The sequence below is a fragment of the Mytilus trossulus genome, chromosome 5 (assembly GCF_036588685.1).
Source record: "Mytilus trossulus isolate FHL-02 chromosome 5, PNRI_Mtr1.1.1.hap1, whole genome shotgun sequence".
NCBI classification, from domain to species: Eukaryota; Metazoa; Mollusca; class Bivalvia; order Mytilida; family Mytilidae; genus Mytilus; species Mytilus trossulus.
In genome coordinates this window covers 15639939-15660887 of record NC_086377.1, presented here as the reverse complement: position 1 = coordinate 15660887, position 20949 = coordinate 15639939, and the positions used below count along the sequence as shown (strand labels likewise).

Below are 20949 nucleotides of genomic sequence, written 5' to 3'. Positions count from 1 at the left end.
AACATCCTAGATATTGACACCAACGGAAAACGGTGTTTTGAGAATGAAGATTATAATACTTGATACAGTGATTATAATGTATTGAAAATTATGTTTACATGGTGAGAATATATTTTTGATTTGATGTGTTGTCATAAAAATCATATAACTTATTTTATTCATGAAAAACATGCACAGGCACTTGTTCCTATCCATGGGCAAACATGATGGGTAGACCGACAATACACCTAATCGCTATTTATTCCATTCCAGATAAGTTCTAAAATTACACAACGTGTTCATCCAGTTGAGGCTATCTGGGACCCTGTTTAAACGATTCACCATGCATGATACTTTTTAATGAGACCTGTTTAAACTACCGTAAATACTTTAAACAAAATATTTTTTTACTTCAATTTTAATTTCGAAAAAAGTGGATCATACCAGAGACATATAATACATATTGTATTATATGTCTCTGATCATACTAAATCAAAGTTTCTTGATGATCACTTTCTAAAGTTTTTCCTCCCTCAGCTCACTGCTGATGACCTTCTTCTCTGGATCTTTACACCCTTTGTAGGGTAACCATACTTCCGTATGTCGAACAGTTCCACCACCAAAGAAAATAAAAAAATAATATATACACGAAGAATAAATTAACAATCGTAAAACAACAACATTATATATACACTATATTTACATTTTTTTTTTTTTTTTTTTTTTTTTTTTATGTCTTTATGTGTTTTTACAAAGGAGATTTACATGTTATATTTTGAATTTTACATGGGAAGTTTACAGTTTAATACTTTTAACATGCAAATAAAGGAAAAATTTGGATTTTTCTTTTAGCAGTTACTTTTCATTTTTATTATTAATTTTTTAATTCTTTTTTTTTATTTTGTTTATTATTTTTGGTTACTAATCGATATTTAATATGATAACATTTACAGATTAGGTTACATATTCACTTTTTAGATAATTAACCAGATGAAATAAAAAGAAAAAGATTTTGGTCTTTGCCCTTTAAAATTCTCCTTTATATCTTTAAAGTTAATTTAACACTAAATTATTCGCTGTGTATTATGAGAACAATTAGTAAGATGATGTTTTTACAACTATTTATAGTTAATTCACAGAATATTTATGAACTGAAACTCTTAAGATTTAATAAGAAGGATTATACTGTTAAGTTTAGTATTAACTCGAATAAATTTTTAAAATGTTTTGTTTAAAATTTTAAATTGCTGTCCTCCCATCCTTGCCCCCATTCTCAGGCAGCCTTTTTCTTTGCTTGGTCTTTCATCACCAGTTGATATCGTGCGTTGGTATGAGGAACACTAGTCTTCTTGATTGGAATTCTATTTGATATATCAGGTCAGATGTGATTCTGTATATCTTTTGTATTTTTGTAATGTCCATTAATACTACTTGAATTGTCATTTCACATGTGAGATCTTCTACTCGCACATTCCTGTTTGTGGTTAGTAGGTTCTTAATTGTTTGTAATATTGGATCTCGCAGGTAATTCCACGCTTCACATTCTATAAGCAAATGTTCTAATGTCTCTTCTTTGCAGTCACAGGCGATACAATGATCTTCGGCTCCTTCTTTGTATATCTTATATCTTAAAGGTTGTAGAATATACGTTCCAGTCATTTGCCAGTTAATAGTTTGATCTTGGTGGGTACTCTCTTGCTGTCTCTTGGAGATTGGTGCTTGATTCGTAGTATTGGATGTATCTTCCCTGGCATGAATATATTACTGTTGAGGTATCTAAGGCCGTTATAGAGCTTAGCTAGAGATGATGTTCGTTCAATCCAGTAGGCATTGATACCTTTTTTAGCTTTATTTAACAGTTCATCCTTTTTCATCTGAATATCTAGCCACTCACTTGCATTTCCTAGATCGTATTTTAACATGATTGTTTTTACTTGAATAAACCAGCTGTTACTATTCATTGACTTGATGCACAATTGCCTCCTTGCTAGTTGTTTTTCTAAACTTTCGTTGGGTTGGGTACATACATTTATGAATAGGGTCATGACCTTTAAGTGTATTTGTGCTTCAACTGGTAGTATTCCCGTCAAGATGTTAATTGCCGGATCTGGTGTATTAGTTGGAAGTGACATCAGTTGTTTGAGCATTTTCTTTTGAAATTTCTCCAATTTCTCTAGATCCAGAGATTGTGGTGTTAATAGATCCATTCCATATAATAACACGGGCAAGATGTAAATTTTAAATAGGTGTATTATAGTTTCCATATCCAGTCCATTTTCACCATGGAAGCCACTGCCAAGTAGAGCATAAGCACTTCTTCTTCTCAATATTTGCTATGATATTTTGCTTCAAAGAGTTCGTTCGGATTATTCCTAAATGCATAGCTGAGTCAACTCTCGGCATAATAGCTTCATTTAATGTATATTCTTCTAGTAGCGTGTCTTTCTTTGATGGCTTAGGTTTGATGTTAATAGCGACGCTTTTTTGGGGCTGTAGTTTATATCCTTCCATGCCAGCAAAAGTGTTTGCCATATTGATTTGTACTTGCATATCGGTTGTCTTTTTGCTCATGAGTGCGACATCATCTGCGCATGCGCTAGTATTGCAGAGTATATTTCCAATTCTACATCCTAATTTTGATGTTTCCAGCATGTTAAGTAGAGGATTGATGTAAAGCTTGTATAGATCCGTATTTAGGATCCCTCCCTGGCGTACTCCTTGTAGTACATTAAATAGCTCTGAAGTTTTGCCATTCCATTTAACTGCACTTGTTGCATTTGTGTGCATACTCTGAATGATTGTCCAGTGTTTATCATCAATTCCAGCATGAAAGAGACGTTTCATTAGATGGGAATGTATGACTACATCAAAGGCTGATTTTGCGTCCAGCAGTACAAGTTCATATTCTTGATTGTTGTCTTTGGCTTCACGGTATATTTCTTCGACCGGTAATGCTGCATTTGCCGGTCCTGAGCCTGCTGTAAATCCTCGTTGAGTTACATTTTGTGTTATAAGAACTGTTGGGTTGATCCTTAATTTCATAATTGTTTCTATCACTTTGTTTAACACAGGTAATACAGTGATTCCTCTGTAATTGGTTGCTATGTTTTTCTCGCCTTTGTTCTTAAACACGGGGGTGAGTAATCCCTCCTTTAGCATGTCTGGTACCTTGCCTTCTTTGAATATTAAGTTTATGAGGTTCAGTAGCAACATTTCCAAATTTTTTCCTGCATGCAATATATGTTCGACAGTGATTCCGTAGATATCAGCTGATTTTCCTTTATTAATTGATTTGATAGCCTTTTGTAGCTCTTCTAGTGTGGCCGGTGGTATATTCTTATCTTTCACCATCTCCGTAATTAATCCTATTTCATATTCTACTTGCTGGTGATATTGTCTATTCTCTAAGACTGTAGATTCCTCTGGAGTTGCTAAGTTTCTAAAGTGCTGTTTGAAGCCTTCCATAATATTTTGCTCACCAGACATACATACATGTATGTCTCCTACGTGCAGATCCATGATAGTATTACCCCTGTGCTTTCTATTGCTCTTTACAAGTTGATGGAATAGTTTTGTATCCTTTGTTCTTGTTTCCATTATGCGTTGTTTCTCAGTATCTTTGAATTTAGCATTTTCAATTCGCACCTGTCGCCTAAATTCCTTTTTAGTTCTCAATCTTTGTTGGTATATATAATTTTCAGGGTCCTTTATTTTTCCTTGCTTGACCCACTGCGCATAATATTTACGCATCTCATCTAGGGCTAACTTTATATCTGCAGACCATACATTCAGTTTAGGTTTTGCGTTGTACCTAGGTTTGTTTGAGGCACATGTAGTGGCAGCATCATTTAGAAATCCATGCACCTGCTCTTAGACGGATGTAGCTTGTTCTAATGTTTCTAGCGGCATGTTCAATATAGAATCTGACTGTTCATTTGTAATGGCTACATATAGGTCAATATCAACTTTATCCCATTTGACAGCTCGGTTTGTACAGTCCTTAGTTAGATTTTTGCAATCAGCATCACTCGAGATTCCATATAATATTTTCATTTTTATAGGATGATGGTCTGACGTGTTGTTCATAATGCTATTCAACACTTGCTTGTGTGTTAGCTTGATTTTTCCAAGTTTATGAGGGAAGTAGTCCAGTTCTGAGCATTCTTCTCCATTGACCTTTACGAATGTCTTTCCTTCATTGTCGTATTTAAGCCCAGTCTCTTTTACAAATTTTTCCAGATAGTCCTTTCTCTTATTTATTCTATCGATGTTTCCTAAGTCTTCGTTTAGATCTCCTCCAATTATGATGTTATGTGTGTCTTGATATTTTAGCACTATTTCATTAAGTTGGTCTATAGTGTCTTAAAATTCCTCATAATGGTCTCGACTTCCCGTTGATGGCAAATAAATTGATATTAATATCAGATTGTTATTATCTTTTCCCAAGACTTCCACGCATTGTATACGCTCTCTTCCGTCATCTAATGTTTTAATTATACTATCCAAATTCATTTTCCATATTTTAGCTACTCCTCCATAACCTCTTGGCAAATATATCGGTGGGAGTGGATCATACTTATCCACCCCTTTAGCGGCATAGCTCACATTTGCATCAATTTCTCCTATCAGATTTAATTGTCCTTCAAATAACCAATGTTCTTGAATAAGTACAAAGTCGTTTTGTCTAATCAGATCCCTAACCGTTGCACTGCATGATTTAATACTTTTACAGTTGAATGATACTATTTGCAGTGAAGTATTTGTGGCTTCTGTTGGTTGTGCTACCTGATCTGCCATTGGAGGCTTTGTTGGCCTAAAAAATGCTGTTGGTGATTTGGGATTAACGGGTTGGCAACTAAGACTTGTTGATTGTGATTAGCTGACTCTATGTCAGAAACATCGGTTCTAGCACTATTGTTTCTGCTTTGCTCGTTACGTCTACGGTCTTGTACCGTAACATGTTTTCTATTATTCGGTTGTATGTACTGAGGCCTGCTGATTGATGTCAATGTTTGCGGTATTGATGGTATAGAGGGTCTTTCCTGTGGGGCAGTGTTATGTACGAATGGCATCTGGATTATGATGATAGGTGTCATTTGTCCTGTATTCTGGTGAGCATTATATATAGGCGGCGGAAAGTTGTACCGAACAGTATCGTTGTTGTTGATAGCATCAGGGCCTAAGACTTGTCCTCTATGGCCTTCATTTACATTATATCCTGATGTCATTATATTGCACCCTGGTTTTAAGCTTGTAGACTCTATTCTTGGCGGGTAGTTCATATTTGCTTGTGCTACGCCATTGCAAACTTTGTTCTTGAGAGGGTTCTTGATGACCTCAGGGTTTGTAGGTACGCTGGTGCTTACTGTTGAGGCTATATTCGTTGCAGCTCTACTATTTTCATGATGTATATCTAGTCTTGCATCAGTGATGTTAAGGCTCTCGGCTACTTTTTGTAGCTGATTTTCTACCTGGTCCATAACGAGATTTGTTAATTTTTCATGGAAGGCTAGTATTCTGTTGTTAATTTTTCCTTGCATTTGTTCATTTAATGGTGTTGAATGCCCCATACCTTGCGTATTATTGATATTAGTACTAGTGTTCATGTCAAGTCTACGCTTCATTGTATTGACTAATGATTCCAATTCACAATTCTTGGATTCTAGGTACTGGCAACGAGTTTCCAGGAGCACTATTTTCGACTGTTCTTCTTTGAATAGTTTTTCTTTCATTTTCAGATGTTCTTCTGCCTTTCGCAATTTGAGTTCTCTCTCACGGATCTCTCTTAGTTTTATAATTGCAACCTCATCTTGCTCAATACTCTCTGATGTTGATGGTTCATGAGTTGGGAATGGATCAAGGTTTGTCCTTTGTGTTGTTTTTTTCCCATTTCTCTGGTTTGTTTTTTTCTCTTGTGCATATTGTTGGTTATTATTTGCTATTTCATGATTGTTATGCAGTTCCTGCCTTTTTGGACTATTTGTTCTTATAATAGCCGTCTCTGGGTTGTTATCTTCATTTTCAGGCAATTCACAAGACTTTACAAATGTTTGGCTAGTATCAATCTGTTCATTTTCATTTTGTGTTGTTTGAAGTCTTTCAATTGTGTTGCAACAGGAGTGGCATGTGAGACTGTTACCACTGATTGTCATGCACTCAGGATGAGCTATATCATTACATATATCACAGATTTCATATTTATCTTCCGTTATGATTGTGTCACATATATTGCATGTTTCAGGGCTTTTCTCAGTTGAGTCATCATTACGGCTACTGCTTAGTTCTTGGGTGATTGCTGGTACGTCATTTTGATGGTGAGACGTTTTACTGTTTGCACCTTTTTTACTGGAGACAGTACTTTTTCTAGTATTTTCAAGTTGACATCTTGGCATATTCGACATGTATAGTCTTCAAGTTCTTCCTTTTCTATCAATTCGATCTCCTTTGTTGAGAGGCGTTGGCAGTTGTAGTGTACCCAATGTCGGCCTGAGTTACAGAATGTGCTTCTTGTTCTACAATTCTTGGTACATTTGAAACATTGAATGCTGACTTTTTCATCTTTATCTGCATATTTCGGTTGTACTCTTTTTCCTTTTAGAGCTTGTTCAAGTTTGCTTTTCATGATCTCATTTAATTTAGTGATGGTTTTGTTCTTATTTCCATTATTCAAATTTTCTATAAGGTTATGTATTTCTTTTATGTCTCTGTCGCCAAAATTTTCAGGATTTTTCCCATTTACCATTATTGTACAGTTAGTAAGGTACAGGTTGACTGTGTAGGCTTTGCCACATTTTTCTTTCATCTTAATAGTTATTTGCACCGTGGCATTTTTTGAACTGTCAGTTTCTCTTTGGATTGTGGCTTTGCCTATATTGCATGGCAATTCCTCGAAGTAAGCAACAGTTGCATGTTTCAGAAGTTCAAATGTTGCTGCATCTGCTTTTATGACTAGTCCTCCGTTTGTTTGCTTGTATTCCATGCTTGTGGAGCGCTGAGTTGCTTCTAGCTTTTTTAGCAGTGCTTTATCTACATTAAGGGAATAATTCTTTATGATCTCTCTGTGTACTTTGGCATCCTCTTTCCTTCTTACGACTTGTATTTCAGAATTGCTCGCCATTTTATTATTTGTTGTCCGAGAAAAGAAACCTCTTACTACTGATCAGCAAAAGGGTACGTCGTGGATAATCACACTATCGACTGCAATTCACTGACCAGCAGTCTTATTTCAGAATATAATATGCGAGAGTCTATACGTACAAAGAGAATGTTTAAGTCAAAATTATTTCCTTTTTGATTGTTGATTTATGGTTCCCAACTGTTTTGTATGCAGTATTTTTATATGGTATTATGTCAGTATAATGGATGGCACTTTTTAACTCTTTGAGCTATGGTTGTTTATCCTTGTTTCTCCAGGTTGTATACTGTATATGGGTCCAATGCACTAGGTTACGATTGATCAGAAATAAGGTACGTCGTGGATAATCCCACTGTCGACTGCAAATTACTAATCAAACGCACTCAGTGTCTACTCGTGGCCTGAAGTTGTTATGGAAACAGAAAGTTAATAATAATATAGTTGGTATTGCTTTGAAATTCTTGTTGATATTGGTTTAAAGTTCTTGTTGATATTGCATTAGAGTTCTTGTTGATATTGGTTTTTAGAGTTGTATTCTTTATTTAAATTTAGGTGAAACAGTCAGTTTGCATAAGTTTGCCAATTTTACGCATCCAAACTTGAGCCAGGAGGGGATCTGGATGTACTCCGTCCTTGTATAGAGTAAAGTTGTACTTGTCTGCTGGCCTTTTGTTGCGATTTTTTTAGTTTTTGCTTTGGCAGTGGCTCAGGTCAACGGATAGTGACGGTGATGCAACTCCTAGTCCCTGATTTATAGTCCTAATGTTTTGGTTTAGTTGGTAGATGTATCTACTTAAGGCGCTGTCTTGATTAATGAATTTGTTGGTATCAGGGTGTTTCTGTTTAATATTCCACTGTTGAATTGAGTATGGAGGAGTTTCAATGAATGTTATTTTGCAGTTGGCATATGGACGTAGGAGTTCTGCAATATTTCGAAAATTTTGAGTGGCGGTTTCGACGGCTTCTTCAGGTTTATGATGTAAAGTGACGTATCTTGTCTTTGGATCAATTGCCGTCAAATCGCATGTACCCAACCATATATATATTGATATGTTATCCAGGTGGCCAATTTTATGGGCTAGATTTTGCTGTAGCCAGTGAAGTCCTTTAGATGTTGTTCTGGACTTTGCACACCAAAATTTTATGTGATGGTCAATGCCTGGTTTGGTTTGTTTTTCCAGGTAGTTGCCTTTACTGTCTGCAAAGAGAACAGGTGTTAGTTTCTTCTTTCCAGTTATTGGAGTGGATGGCTGACGTAAGTATTTATTGAGTTTTGTTGTTGACATACCAGTTATCTTCACTTCTGGGGAAGGGGAAGGGGAGGGGGACAGCGTTCTCTGCCAGACTTTACTCAAATTTAAATTTTAATTGTATTTACCAGAGAATAATTACAGTATTACAGTATTTAATTATATTTTTACAATAAAGTTTAGGAATCAATATAGAGGAAAAGAGTTTGCCCTTAAGTAAAAGTGTTACCTTGACAGATATTAATCCGGTAGTTCTACAGGCCCCTAACAATGGATATCCGAAAAATCGGTTATTTACACAAATTTATGGTAATTTATGGAAATATTTATGTCACAAAATGTATTTCAATTGATTTGTATGTTTTTTAAATAATGTGTGTTGTCACAATTGCTTTGTTTCTACTTATATCACAAAATTTTCTTCTCAGTTTAAAGATGTCGTCTGATTGCTTCGACCTCGTTTTCAGCACCATCAAAAAAAGATGACCTCCATTTTCGCCCCGCGTGACCTAAACAGGAAGTTGTATAAATGACTGTTTTTCCAGGAAAGGACTAAATAGCGATATGGTGTATCAACGTATAGTGGGTCTTTACATGCGTAGAAACAAGTGCCTGTGAATACACGTTTTGAAATACAAATTAAAAAGGTAAACCTCAAACACAAAGTCAAACGACGAATGAATGCATACAAAATATTTCATGTATGAATGTATATTGAGACAACATTTATTTCTGGAACTGTAAACAATGGTAAAGTGCTAAATGAAATAGAAACGGAACAAACGAATCGAAACGAAATGAACAAAAATGGGCCATATTGATAGTGAATTGGTGTACCGCTTAACGAAACGAAATAAATGTTGTTTTTTACACAATTTCCACTTTAAAAAAAAATGACTTAGAGGTACCAATATTAAAAAGGCACTGGCTACGGTTACATGTAATTATATTAAGGTAAAATATATACAGGAAAATTTTTTCTGAGACAAGTGCCTGTGGTGATTAGGTAAGGACCTGATTAATTACGAATGTACCAATAACCATTGAAGCTACGGTTACATAGCATTATTGTTACACGATAAACAACAATGAGACCTGTACTACATGTATGTTGTTGATAATAAAAGTTAAATACATTTATTTTATATTTACAATACATATGATTAATTATTATATACAATTTTAGTTTATTATTTACAATGACAGCTTCTACATATCTAGTAAATGGTTTTTGTAGCATGTTCAAGTCCTACACATCTTTCATGAATTAGGCCACTCCAAGAAGCCATCACTCACCATGCAGTGATGCCGCTTTGTGAATGTCTGTATCTCATACCGTGCAATTCCATTCTGCAATATTCCTCAGTTTTAGAAGATAAGGCAACCTTTTATGTTTTCCATGCTTCTGGTGAGAAATATTTTTTTACTCCAGCAATCTATTCAATATTTTGGTTGGAAGCATTTGGTATAGTTTCATATCTTCTTTTGATATGATTACATTGCCATTCATTACGGGTTTTAGGTTTACCTCAGATTTTAGTAAAAACTAAGCAGTTAGCAAACTTTCCTTTGATGTATCATTTTATAGAGCTGCGTTTGTATCTATAGCTGTATGAAATTTTTCATCCAATACAAAATTGTTAATTGAATAAATCTCCTCGTTCATTTCAAAGTATACCAGTCAGGGGTACTACTTGTACAAGTTATTATACCCCACGCACCGAGTTGCGGAGGGTATAATGTTTTTGACCCGTCCGTCAGTCCGTCCATCCGTCCGTCAGTCCTGTTTCTTGTCATCGCAACTCCTCTCAAAACACACAACAGAATTTCACGAAACCTTTTCAGATAATAAGAACATACTATGTAGTTGTGCATATCGACGGGAAATTGCGATTCAGTTACGCCCCTTTGAACTTATTTACTTTAATGTACTACTGCAACAGTTTATCATCGCAACTCCTCTCAAACCACACCACAGATTTCATAAAATTTTGTAGGTAATAAGGACATACTATTTAGATGTGCATATTGGCAGGAAATTAATTTTTCTTTTACAATTTTTTTTTCTTGCACTTATTTAATTTCTCCAATGACAATGTGGTGACGTGGGTTATGTGAGCGTGCTCACTAAGGTTCTTTAATTTTTATTTACTTGAAGAAGTAAAAAAAATATACACCTATAAGTGAATTAATAATGTTTTAATGTACTACTGCAACAGTTTGTCATCGCAACTCCTCTCAAACCACACAACAGAATTTCATGAAACCTTTTCAGATAATAAGGACATACTATGTAGTTGTGCATATCGACGGGAAATTGCAATTCAATTTTTTTTCTAGGAGTTACGCCCCTTTGAACTTATTTACTTTAATGTACTACTGCAACAGTTTGTCATAGCAACTCCTCTTAAACCACACAACAGAATTTCACGAAACTTTTTCAGATAATAAGGACATACTATGTAGTTGTGCATATCGACGGGAAATTGCAATTCAAAGTTTTTTCTAGGAGTTACGCCCCTTTGAACTTATTAACTTTAATGTACTACTGCAACAGTTTATCATCGCAACTCCTCTCAAACCACACCACAGATTTCATGAAATTTTGTAGATAATAAGTACATACTATTTAGATGTGCATATTTTTCTTATAAAATTTTTTTTTCTTGCACTTATTTAATTTCTCCAATGACAATGTGGCGACGTGGGGTATGTGAGCGTGCTCACTAAGGTTCTTTCATTTTTATTTACTTGAAGAATTAAATACAACTATTAATGAATTAATAATGTTTAAATAATCTCCCTTTAATTTTCTTTAATTTTGTATAAGTATTTTTTTTACAATCCTACACAAAAGTTGTCAAGTTTTGAGATGTAAAATCAAGGTTTTTCCCAGGTTAGCTCATTTTTTTTAATACGAGTTCAATGTTTCAGCTCATTAATTCAATAAAGAAACTGATTGCACAAAGATCTTAAGTATTTGCGCAAGGCCTTTAAAAATTGCACTTTGCGGGCTTGTAAATGAGCAGTGTTCTGAAGATAACAGACAAATGGGATTTTTATTGCCCATGAAATTACACATTAATGCATGATTAGTAAAAAGTCTGCAAAGGGCAGATAACTTAGAATGATATTAGAGCAATGAAATCCTAAGAATTCAATAACAGAAGATACGATGAAGTTTTTACTTACATGTATAATAGTAAATAAAATTCACTTGTATAAGTAGCCTACAAATTTTCTTATATAAGTTTATTTATAATATTTCGTCAAGTAATTGAAAATAACTTGTACAAGTAGTACCCTTGACTGAAAACTGACAGTAATTAGAGTAGGTGTTCAGCTAAATACTTTACTCAGCCCGAGTTGTCAACAAACCAGTCAACCAGCTAAATAACATTTCTATAGAACAATGTAGAAATGGCGTTTTTGACCGGCACCAGCAATATAGAGATTGCAAATATGTTTTTGCCTACAGGGTGCTTCTCACAATTTTATGATTATTTCTTTCTTATTTAAGACTTAAGGCCATTTTGAGGAAACAAAAGAAAGAAATTCACAAACAAAACAAAGAATTCATGTGTGATACTGAAAAAACCCTTGAATGTACAGTATGTAGTGAAAGGTTTAGTTTGAGTAATATTTTGAAGGAGCACATGACAATTCATACTAGTGATAAACCGTGTGATAAACCCCATAAATGTACTGTGTGCAGTAAAGGGTTCAATAGAAGTAATCAGTTGAAGAAGCACATGACAATACATACCGATGAAAAGCCCTATGAATGTGTAGTATTTGGTAAAGGGTTCAGTGGGAGCAATCAGTTGAAGGAGCACTTGAGAACACATACTGGTGAAAGACCTCATGGATGTACAGTATGTGGTAAAAGGTTTAGTTTGAGAAGAAGCATGAACGTGCACATGACAACACATTCTGATGATAAACCCCATGAATGTACAGTATGCGGTAAAAGGTTTAGTTTGAGTAAAATTTTGAAGGAGCACATGAAAATTCATACTGGTGATAAACCCCATGAATGTACTGTGTGCAGTAAAAGATTCAATAGAAGTAATCAGTTGAAGGAGCACATGAGAACACATACTGGTGAAAGACCTCATGGATGTACAGTATGTGGTAAAAAGTTTAGTTTGAGTAGTAACTTGAACGTGCACATGAGAATACATACTGGCGAAAAAACCCATGGATGTACAGTATGTGGTAAAAGGTTTAGTCAGAGAAGTAGCATGAACATGCACGTCATGAGAACACATTCTGATGATAAACCCCATGAGTGTACAGAATGTGGTAGAGGGTTTAGTTTGAGTAAAATTTTGAAGGAGCACATGAAAACTCATACTGGTGAAAAACCCCATAAATGTACGGTATGTGGTAAAGGGTTCAGTGGGAGTAATCAGTTGAAGAATCACATGAGAACACATACTGGAGAAAAACCTTATAAATGTACATTATGCAATAAAGAGTTCAGTGGGAGTGATCACTTGAAGGCTCATATGAGAACACATACTGATGAAAAATCCCATGAATGTACTGTATGCAGTAAGGGATTTAGAAGGATAACTAACTTGAGGAGGCACATGAAAATACATACGGGTGAAAAGCCCTATGAATGTGTAGTATGTGGTAAAGGGTTTAGTATGAGTTATCAGTTAAATAGGCACATGAGAATACATACTGGCGAAAAGCCCCATGAATGTATGGTATGTGGTAAAAGGTTTAGTTTGAGTAGTAACTTGAACGTGCACATGAGAATACATACTGGTGATAAACCTCATGAATGTACAGTTTGTGGTAAAGGGTTTAGTAAGAATCGTTACTTAAAAGGTCACATGAGAACACATACAGGGGACATACCTAATCAATGTACTCTATGCGGTAAGGGATTTAATACGAGTCAGAACTTGGGTAACCACGAGCTTATACAGACTGGATATAAACCTTATAAATGTGGTGATTGTTGAAAAGAGTTCATTTATAGTAGAGACTTACAGAGACACATGAGAACACATACTGGAGATAAACCTCATGCAGGTGATGTGTGTGGAAAAAGATTTATTGAGAGACATGACAGAGATACACATTTAAGAACACATTCTAGGGATTTTCCTTTTCATCCTTATTTACATTGAGCTTGCACAAAAAATACAATAGTAAAGAAGTCAACGCAGAGATAAACATGTACTATAAACACATGACACTTGTGATTAACCTTAAGCTTGTGAATGTTACAATTTATGTATGTGATGTTGTATATTTTGTGCAGTAAATGGGTCGTAGCAGAGATAAACATGTGCAAACACATGCAACTTGTGATTAACATTAGTCCAAGCAGGAAGGCACACTCTAGTCATTTTTTGGCTAGTTTTTTTCTAGTTACAAATTTTGTCAATATACAGTCAGGGGACTTACTGAAATAAGTGATTTTTAAATGATTTTTAAATCACTTATTTGAGTAGCAAATTTCGAGGTTTTGTCACAAATTGGGATTTGTAGTTTTTAAAATTTTACACACATAGGTTTAAATAATATCTTTTAGTTAGTAAAATTAAAAAAATGAACTTTTTGCTTCTTTTAAGTAGCAAGGTTTATGCATTTGATGATATGATTTAACTGAAAATTCCATTTTAGTTGAAAAAAATGCTATAATAATGGCGTTACATAATGAACTGATACTTTCTTAAAAGATTTTTCACAGCAGTGGGAGTATTTTTCCTGTGAAGTTCAATGTTTCATCTTTAAGATTATGTAATAAAATTGTTCTGTTCGCGATAAACATTTCACTGTTCGGGGGTGTTGAAATTAGTGGGGGTTATTAAAAGAATGATCCTTAAAGAAGTGATTTTTGGGAAGGAAATTGAGGTCTGATACTTAAACAAGTGATAGGGTCAGGTCAAATGTAAAGGGGTGTTCTTTAGGAAACTTAGATACTGGTAAGAAGGCACTTTGTTAGAACACCCCTCCTTCAGGAATGGTACAGTTTAAATCGGGGTATAAAAGCAGGAGATATTCCTAGTTCATGGTTAACCGACCGTGCAAGGGCTGTATAGCCAGCATATCCAGAAATCAACGCCACTTTGCTTATTTGAATATTATACTAAAGAAATCGGTACGGGTCACGAAAATTATATCGAAATGATAGGGAATTTTGAATAAAATGTCTGTTTTAACTTTAATTTAAGTGATAGACAGGTTGCCGGGGCAGAAAATAAATATACACAACAATATACACAATTTAAACGAAACATCATGACTGTCGTTGCAAAAATCAAGGTTCCTGAGCTATTTTAAAAATCGAAGAGAGAGGCTTTTAACAATGCAGTATAAAATACAGGCTAAAATGGGTGAAACGTCAAATTTGCAAACTTCGTGTTGAAAATTGGCTAACAAGGTCATTAAACTGTTAAAACAATAACGGTTGCCGGGGTGAAACTTGAATCTTGAATTTCCAAAGAATAAGCAAGTCCAAACCTTGTATGTGTACACGTTGAACTCCAGGTTACCACGTTAAGTTAACATGCCCCTATTTCAAGAACAAAAAAATCACGAAAACATGAAAAATTCACTAAATTCGTGTTCATTGTTTTGATTTTGACCGCCTGACAACTTTACGGAAATATCAGAGTGGTTATAAACAAGGATTCTGTGACGGGCAACTAATGATATCCGTGTTTTAAAGTTTTTAACGATATCAAGCCCGACAGTCCAGTCAAACTATTATCACGTGGTACAATTCTCAAGGCATAATCCTACTTTAGTCCCACGTGGGATTGAACATTTTTAATTGCCTCGAATATAATCGATTTTGTGTTTTTAATTAAAATTATAATATCATTTGATAATTGAAATAAAGACGACCGGAATGTTTTATTTAGTATTTTTGTCGAGCCTTCGACTTTAGTCGAAAAAGCGAGACTAAGCGATCCTACATTCTGTCGGCGTCGTCGGCGGCGTCAACAAATATTCACTCTGTGGTTAAAGTTTTTGAAATTTTAATAACTTTCTTAAACTATACTGGATTTCTACAAAACTTTGACAGAAGCTTGTTTAAGATCATAAGATAATATCCAGAAGTCAATTTTGTAAAAATAAAATTTCATTTTTTCCGAATTTTACTTATAAATGGACTTAGATTTTTCTGCAGGGAAACATAACATTCACTCTGTGGTTAAAGTTTTTAGAATTTTAATAACTTTCTTAAACTATCCTGGGTTTGTACCAAACTTGGACAGAAGCTTATGTATGATCATAAGATTGTATCCAGAAGTAAATTTTGTAAATAAATAAATCCATTTTTTCCATATTTTACTTTTAAATGGACTTAGTTTTTCTGCGGGGAACCATTACATTCACTCTGTGGTTAAAGTTTTTAAAATTTTAATAACTTTCTTAAACTATCCTGGGTTTGTACCAAACTTGGACAGAAGCTTATGTATGATCATAAGATTGTATCCAGAAGTAAAGTTGGTAAAAAGATTACTCTGTTTTTTATGTAATTTACTTTTAAATGGACTTAGATTTTCTTACAATCATAAAATAGTAACAAGAGGAATATTTTTATTGATTTTTTTTCTCATTGTTGTTGAGCCTGCGATTTACAGCAAAAATAGGCGAGACACTGGGTTCCGCGGAACCCTTACAAATTTTTATATGTATAATTACACAAATAAAAGAAAGAAAAGTAAATAGATATTTATTATTATGAGAAAACAGTGTTATATACTCATCCTGTTTTAGTCCCACCCTTTATGTTAAAACACTAAATTTTCCATAGGGGTGGGACTAAAACAGGATTAATATATATATGTGTCTTGAATATTAAACTGGAGTAATATAAAGTTGTTTTTATATATAGTAATCCTGTTTGAGTCCCACCCTATATGTTAAAACGCTAAATTTTCCATAGGAGTGGGGCTAAAACAGGATTCATTAATATGTGTGTCTTACAAATGTATATAAAAAAAAAACATCTTTAAACCAGAATAATAAATACCGTATATGTTTAATTATTGATTTCTAAACAAATGTATATGAAATAATATACTTATATACAAAAGACATTAAAATTGCATTCTAAAAGGGTTTTTCTTTTTGGGTATTATAAGAAAAAAGGGTGGCTAGGAATTTTTTTGGGGAATAAATAGAAAAATGACCTTGAAAAATGACCTTACAGGAGAGACACATACACAATTTTAAAAAAATGACCTTGAAAGTCGACTTTTTAGGACAGATATATGTATGCTATTTAAACAAAAGACATATGACCTTGAACTTTGACCTTGATGAACAAACACATTCACAATTAAAACTAGAGGCTCTAAAGAGCCTGTGTCGCTCACCTTGGTATATGTGAATTAAACAAAGGAAGCAGACACTTCATGACAAAATTGTGTTAAGGTGATTGTGGTGTGTTTGTACATCTTACTTTACTGAACATTCTTGCTGCTTACAATTATCTCTTTCTATAATGAACTTGTCCGTGTAGTTTCAGTGGAAAATGTTAGTAAAAATTTACAAATTTTATGAAAATTGTTAAAAATTGATTATAAAGGACAATCACTTCTTAGGGGGTCAATTGACCACTTAGCTAATTTTGACTTATTTTTGAGTCTGAAATTGCTGTACATTATTGCTGTTGACAGTTTATCTCTATCTATAATAATATTCAAGATAATAACCCAAAACAGCAAAATTTCCTTAAAATTACCAATTGAGGGGCAGCAACCTAACAACGAGTTGTCCGATTCATCTAAAAATTTCAGGGCAGATAGATCTTGACCAGATAAACAATTTTACCTAGTCAGATTTGCTCTATATGCTTTGGTTTTTGAGTTATAAGCTAAAAACTACATGTTACCCCTATGTTCTATTTTTAGCCGTTGCGGCCATCTTTGTGGGTTTGCCCGGTCACAAAATACAATGTTTAAACTAGATAGCCTAATAATTATTCCGGCTGTGTTTGGTAAAATTTGGCCCAGTAGTTTCAGAGGAGAAGATTTTTGTAAAAGTTAACTAAGATTTAAGAAAAATGGTTAAAAATTGACTATAAAGGGCAATTACTTTGGTCATGTTGACTTATTTGTAAATCTTACTTTGCTGAACATTATTGCTGTTTGCAGTTTATCTCTTTCTATAACAGTATTCAAGATAATAACCAAAAACAGTAAAATTTCCTTAAAATTACCAATTTAGGGGCAGCAACCCAACAATGGGTTGTCTGATTCATCTGAAAATTTCAGGGCAGATAGATCTTGACCTGACAAACAATTATACCTCATGTCAGATTTGCTCTAAATGCTTTGGTTTTTGGGTTATAAGGCAAAAACTGCATTTTACCCCCTATGTTCTATTTTTAGCCATGGCGGCCATCTTGGTTGGTTGGCCCAGTCATAAAACACAATTTTTAAATAAGATACATCAATGATGATTGTGGCCAAGTTTGGTTTAATTTGGCCCAGTAGTTTCAGAGGAGAAGATTTTTGTAAAAGTTAACGACGCCGGACGCCAAGTGATGAGAAAAGCTCACTTGGCCTTTTAGGCCAGGTGAACTAAAAAAATGACCTTGGACTTTGACTTTAAAGGATAGATATACATATGAAATTTTAAAAAAGAAGTCATTTGACCTTGAACTTTAACCTTGAATGACAGACACATACATAATTAAATAAGAATGACCTTGAACTTCGACTTTAAAGAATAAACGTATGACATTTAAAAAAAAGCAAATATGGCCTTAAACTATGACCTTGAAGGACAGACGTATACATTATCTAAAATTAAACATGCAAAACATGACCTTGAACCTTCACAAGGAGAGACGTAAACAAAGCTTTATAAAAGGCAAACAGCGACCTGTGGCCTTGCAAGATAGACGCAGATACAATAGAATCATGACCTATGGTATCCTTCTACCGTCATACCTTTTAAACATAAGTAGAGATCGAATCCGGACCAATGGTATCCTCTTACAGTCACACTTTGTCACTTATTTAACATTAGTAGGGATGGAATCAGGACCTTTGTTGTCATCATACAGTCGCACCTATTTAACATATGCAGGAATCAAATCATGACCTATAGTATCCTCCTGTAGCCCCACCAATTAAACATCAGGAGGGGTCGTATCAGGGACTTTAGTATTCTCCTACGTACAATTCTGCCTATTTAACATTAGCAGGGGTCGAATTTGGACCTATGTTATCCTACTACAGTTCAAACTATTTGATATAAGTAGGGATCAAATCATGAACTATGATATACTCCTACACATCAACCCTTTAGTATTGCTTTAATTAAGTTCCTTTCATATAAGGTATATATAGCCTCTGATCGATAGTTGGCTAATTTTCTATTGTACCAACACTTACTTATTTTAAACATATTTCGAGTAACAGTATGGTATAAAACAAAACACTCAGAAATTAAATATGTCCTACATTTTATTATTTCTTATTATTAGAAGAGCAGGGTATAATCATTTGCTTTATTCCGTAAATGAAATTGACAAAGATGAAAAATCCAAATCACTATCATTTAAAAGATATACTTTATGTAAAGTCACACTCTATTTTAGGAGGATATCATAGCTTCTGATTAGATAGCTGCGGATGATAAATAGGTAGGACTGTAGGAGGATACTAAAGGGTCTGATTCAATCCCTATTTTTGTTTAATATGTGGGACTGTAGAAGGTTAACACAGGTCCTGATTTGATCCCTACTTATGTCAAAAAGGTGGAATTGTAGGAGTATACCATAGGTCTGATTCAATCACTTATCTTGTTTTACAGGTGGGTCTTTAGTATCCTTATACAACGATACAGTCCCAACTACTAAATATACGTAGGGATTGCTGAACCTTTAGTAACCTTGAAGGATTGTTGACTAATTTTCAATTATACCAACACTTACTTATTGTACGCCTTTTTAGAGTAACAATATGGTATAACAAAAACATCTAGGAATCAACTGTGTCCTACATCTTGTTATTTCTAGTTATTAGAAGAACATGGTAAAATCATTTGCCTTATTTCTTAAATGAAATTAATAAAGAAAAAAAAATTAAATCAAGATAATTTATTAGATTTACGTATGTTAGTCTCTTCTTTATTTTAGGAGGCTACCATAGCTTCTGATTCGATACCTACGGATGATTAATAGGTGGAATGGTAGGAGGATACTATAGGTTCTGACTCAATCCCTACTTATGTTTGATAGGTGGAAATTTATTAGGATACTAAAGGTCCTGATTTTATCCCTTCTTATGTTTAATAGGTGGGACTATTTAAGGGTACTAAAGTTCCTAATTCGATCCCAACTTATGTCAAATAGGTGAAACTGTTGGAAGATACCATAGGTCTGATGCAATCACTAATCTTGTTTGATAGGTGAAACTTAAGTATCCTTATACAGTCACACATATTATACATGTATAAGTAGTGATGCAATCTAAACATTCAGTATCCTTGATGGATTGTTGACTCATTTCCAATCATACCAACACTTGCTTATTTTACACCTATTTCGAGTAACCGTAAGGTATAAGAAAATATCTAGGAATTAACTATGTCCTTTATTTAGTTGTATCTTATTATTCAAGAAAAATAGGAAATAATCAATTGCTTTATACCATAAATGAAATTGATAAAGAAGAAGAAACAAATCACGCTCATTATCATTAGATATACTTTATGCAAGTCTCTTCACTATTTTAGGAGCATACCATAGGTGGGACTGTAGGAGGATACTATAGGTCCTGATTCAATTCCTACGGATGATTAATATGTGGGACTGTAATAGGGTACTGAAGGTCCTGATTCAAATGAATTCTCATTTTTGTTAAATAATAGGAACCATAGGAGGTGAACATAGATTTGTTTCAATCACAAATCTTGTTTAATTAATATATAGTTGGGACTTTAGTATCCTTATACAGTTCCACCTTTTAAATATAAGTACGATCTAATTAGGATCTTAAGTATCCTTATACAGTCCCACCTTTTAAATATGAGTACAACCTAATTAGGACCTTTAGTTTCCTTAAACAATCCCACCTTTTAAACATAAGTAGGATCTTATCAGGAACTTTAGTACCCTAATACAATTCCACCTTTTGATATATAAGTAGGATCTAATCAGAAGCTTTAGTATCCGTATACAGTCCACCTTTTAAATAAGAGTAGGATCTAATCAGGACCTTTAGTATCCTTATACAATCCCACCTTTTAATGATAAGAGTGCGATCTAATTAGGACCTTTATGTCCTAATACAGCTCCGCCTATTAAACATAAGTGGGGATCTAATCAGGACCTTTAGTATCCTTATACAGTCCCACCTTTTAAATATAATTAAAAACTAATCAGGACCTTTTGTATCCTTATACAGTCCCACATTTTAAGTATAAGTAGGATCTAATCAGGAACTTTAGTACCCTTATACAGTCCAACCTTTTAAATAACAGTAGGATTTAATCAGGACCTTTATTATCCTTATACAGCTCCACCTATCAAACATAAATAGGGATCTAATCCAGAACTTTAGTACCCTTATACAGTCCCACCTTTTAAATATA

The 20949-nt window shown here is 34.1% G+C and overlaps 1 protein-coding gene across 3 annotated transcripts; it reads left to right on the top strand.

The window, feature by feature from the left end:
* Positions 1-4: 4 nt before the first annotated feature.
* LOC134718577 (zinc finger protein 229-like) lies at positions 5-16025 on the top strand. Of its 3 annotated transcripts, none has more exons than XR_010107409.1 (2): positions 5-101; positions 9602-9869. XR_010107409.1 is itself a non-coding variant. In XM_063581188.1 (2 exons), the coding sequence occupies exons 1-2, from the start codon at positions 99-101 to the stop codon at positions 13341-13343; spliced, it is 1455 nt and encodes a 484-aa protein (XP_063437258.1). In that variant the 5' UTR covers positions 5-98; the 3' UTR covers positions 13344-16025. The 3 variants fall into 3 exon arrangements, 2 of the variants coding, with proteins under 2 accessions (XP_063437258.1, XP_063437259.1); XM_063581188.1 differs by lacking the exon at positions 9602-9869 and adding an exon at positions 11892-16025; XM_063581189.1 differs by lacking the exon at positions 9602-9869 and adding an exon at positions 11885-16025.
* The last annotated feature ends 4924 nt before the right edge of the window (positions 16026-20949 follow it).